Below are 2,931 nucleotides of genomic sequence, written 5' to 3' on the forward strand. Positions count from 1 at the left end.
CAAAACCCCATTTCCCTGCCCCCCCCCACCCCACTGCATCTGCCCCTCACAGGCTCAGGTTCCTGCCCCACTGCCTCCTCCCCTGCACTTACCTTTGCTCCACACCAGCAAACATCATGCCCCAGGCTGTAGCAGGGATGGAGCATGGCCCCAGCCCAGCTTCATAGCAGCAGAGAACTGCTGAGCTGCTACAGGGCCAGGCTGGAGCACACGCTCCATACTCCAGGCTGCTGCGAGGACAGAGTCTGCTGGCATGGAGCAAAGGTAAGGAGGAGTGTGGCAGAAAGGGAGAGAAGAGGAAAGGTGGCATTGGGAAGGAGGGGGAGATTAGGAGCTGCAGAGGACAAGTGACTGGGCATGCAGAGGAAGTGGGGGGCAGGCAGCAGCTCCAGTTCTAACCCCTGCCCTCCGCTGCGTTGTGCCCCCTCATGTTTAATGGAGAGGAAAACCTCATCTTCTACTCAAGTAAATACAGTAGAGCCTTTTGCCAGTTCATCTCAGGAATCCACAGGCTTCAATCTCACACTTCATTCTGGTCTAGTATTTGACTCATTAGGTCTTCCCCATGTGCACAAGATTTAAATTTAGAACATACAATTCAGCAGCTAAAAAGATCTAGTCTTTTCCTAAAACTATACTCCCACACACTTATGAAAATGCTGTAGAATATGTAGTATCTGCACTGTTGGAGACTGAGTATATAGCATGCATTTTTTCTGCCCTATCAGAGGAGGCAAAAACTGCTTCATAACACTAGGTTTGCAGTATAAGATCTCAGACGTGCCCTAGTTTCACTAAAGCAGTAGGGTTTCTCACATGGAAAAAATATTTAACCAAATCACATTAGACAATGATGCCTTCTTAATCACAAAACTTTGAAGACATCAAGCAGCTGGTTATTACTAACCTGATCAATGCCACGCCCTTTACACTGTAGAATGATTACTTCTAACAGCTTTGCCGCATGACATTCTGCATCTTCTCCTGCAACTCCTGTAAGAACCTGAAAAATATTAGACTATTGTAGACTCTATGCAAGAAGGAAAAAGGCATTCTCTATAAACTCATGCTTCAACAGATTAATCAACAATTAAGACCTCATTAAAATGCCATTAAAACCAACTCCCATTACAGAAAATGCATAAATAAAAAAAGGAAACTAGAGCAAAGTTTAGGATCACAACTGGAGACTGATAAGCAGAGAAAATACATATGTTTGCATCTGAACTCAACTTGGGCTGAATATAAAGCTCAAAAGAGAACTTGAGAGAGAAAAAGGTTAACTGCTAGTCTGAAGTCAGGCAGAAGGCAGGGCAGGGTGGCACTTAAGTCTTTATGGCGCCACCCTGCCCTACCATCCTTCTACCAAGAGACCTGGAGTAAAAACAGTATTTGTATTTTCTCACAAACTGGAGAACTGTATACTAGAGAAAATTACAATTAGGTGGGTTCATAAGAGGTTGAATAACCTCAAGCAAAGAGTAATTTTTAACAGATCAATGTCAGACTGGCAAGATTCAAGTTAGGTTCAAGTGGGGGTCTGTTCTAAATTCAGCATTTCACTGAAAAATTAGAGAACTAGGCTATAAACAACATGAAATTCAACACAAGCAAATGTAATGTACTATGTATAAAGGACAAAAAAACAAATACAATACACTGGCAGTAGCAATATCTAGAAGGATTTGGGTGCTATCATGGATCACAATACTTAGCATCACACTCTGAAACATGCCATCACAAAAAAAAAAAAAAAGCATCTTTGAGTTGTATTAGCAGCAACGTGATGTTCAAGTCAGGGGAGGCAAGAGTACCAATCCACTCAGCACTGTCTAGATTTCATCTGGAGCACTCTGTCCAGTTTTGAGCACTGTGTTTTCAGAACTATGCAGAGAATGAGTTTAAAATAGAGAAAAACAAATTTAGATTTTAACACAGGAAAAGCTTCCTAACTGTAAAAACAGGACGGTGGAAAAAACTGTCCAGGGAACTTGTAGAATCTCCCTCACTTAAGATTTTCAAGAAGCTTGATAATCATCTGTTTGGGAGGGTTTAGGAACAACCAGTCCTAAATCAGTGCTGGCAGTTGGATTTCATGACCTTTTAGGTCATCTCCAACTTTATGATTATGTGGGTGGGGTAGAAGAGTGGTATGTGCGAGTGCATAAGCAATCGCACAAAGTTCTTTGGGTAATCTTTTATCAGAAAAACTAACATCTAAAGCAGTTAACCCAGGGGTGGGCAATTACTTCAGGCGGAGGGCCGCTTACCCAGTTTTGGCAGGCTGTTGAGGGCCACATGGGTAGTCCCACCCCTTGACAGGTGCCCCGCCCCCTGGTCACCATCTTGGGACCAATGTCCCAGAGCCAGCACCAGTAGGGCCCAAAGCAGGACGCAGGCTGGCAGTGGTCCATGGAGCTGGGCTGGGCTGCACCAGCAGGGAGAGGGGGGAGCTGGCCCGGCTCCACAGAGCCCCTGCTAGCTAGGACCTCGCGCTCCTGCCACCCTGCTCTGGGCCCTGCCAGCACCAACTCCGGGGCACCAGTGCGGGCCCCGTGCTCCCACTGGCTCCCCATCCACCCACACCCAGCGCCCCCCCAGCCCCGTGGTACAGGCGGGGGGCAGCACTCAGCCCTGACCCCCTGCTTGTTGGCAGGGAAGAAGCTGGTGTTGTGCATAGGGAAAAGTGGCCCCTCGCCCACCCCATGGTTGGAGCTTCTTGCTGCAGGCACTCGCAGCCCATTCAGGGCTGTCTGGAGCAGGCACAGGCAGTCTCAGGTGGGTTGCTAGCGGCTGCAGCACAGGGCACTGGCCACGTGGCAAGTGAGGAGTCACTCTTCCCCACACTTAGCACCAGCTTGTAACCCAGCCCCGCTACTAGCCTGGCAGTGGGGCCGGGTTACAACGTGGGGCTGAGCGCGGTGAGGGAAA

The 2,931-nt window shown here is 47.9% G+C and overlaps 1 protein-coding gene across 1 annotated transcript in view; it reads right to left on the reverse strand.

Annotated features, from left to right (window-relative positions):
* Positions 1 to 2,931, reverse strand: part of IPO7 (importin 7) — a 39,974-nt gene that overhangs the window by 11,742 nt on the left and 25,301 nt on the right. The window contains exon 19 of the mRNA XM_025197386.1: positions 908 to 1,003. Coding sequence (XP_025053171.1) covers positions 908 to 1,003 — 96 coding nt within the window. The remainder of the gene's footprint in view (positions 1 to 907; positions 1,004 to 2,931) is intronic.

Source organism: Alligator sinensis, unplaced genomic scaffold (assembly GCF_000455745.1).
Source record: "Alligator sinensis unplaced genomic scaffold, ASM45574v1 scaffold502_1, whole genome shotgun sequence".
NCBI classification, from domain to species: Eukaryota; Metazoa; Chordata; order Crocodylia; family Alligatoridae; genus Alligator; species Alligator sinensis.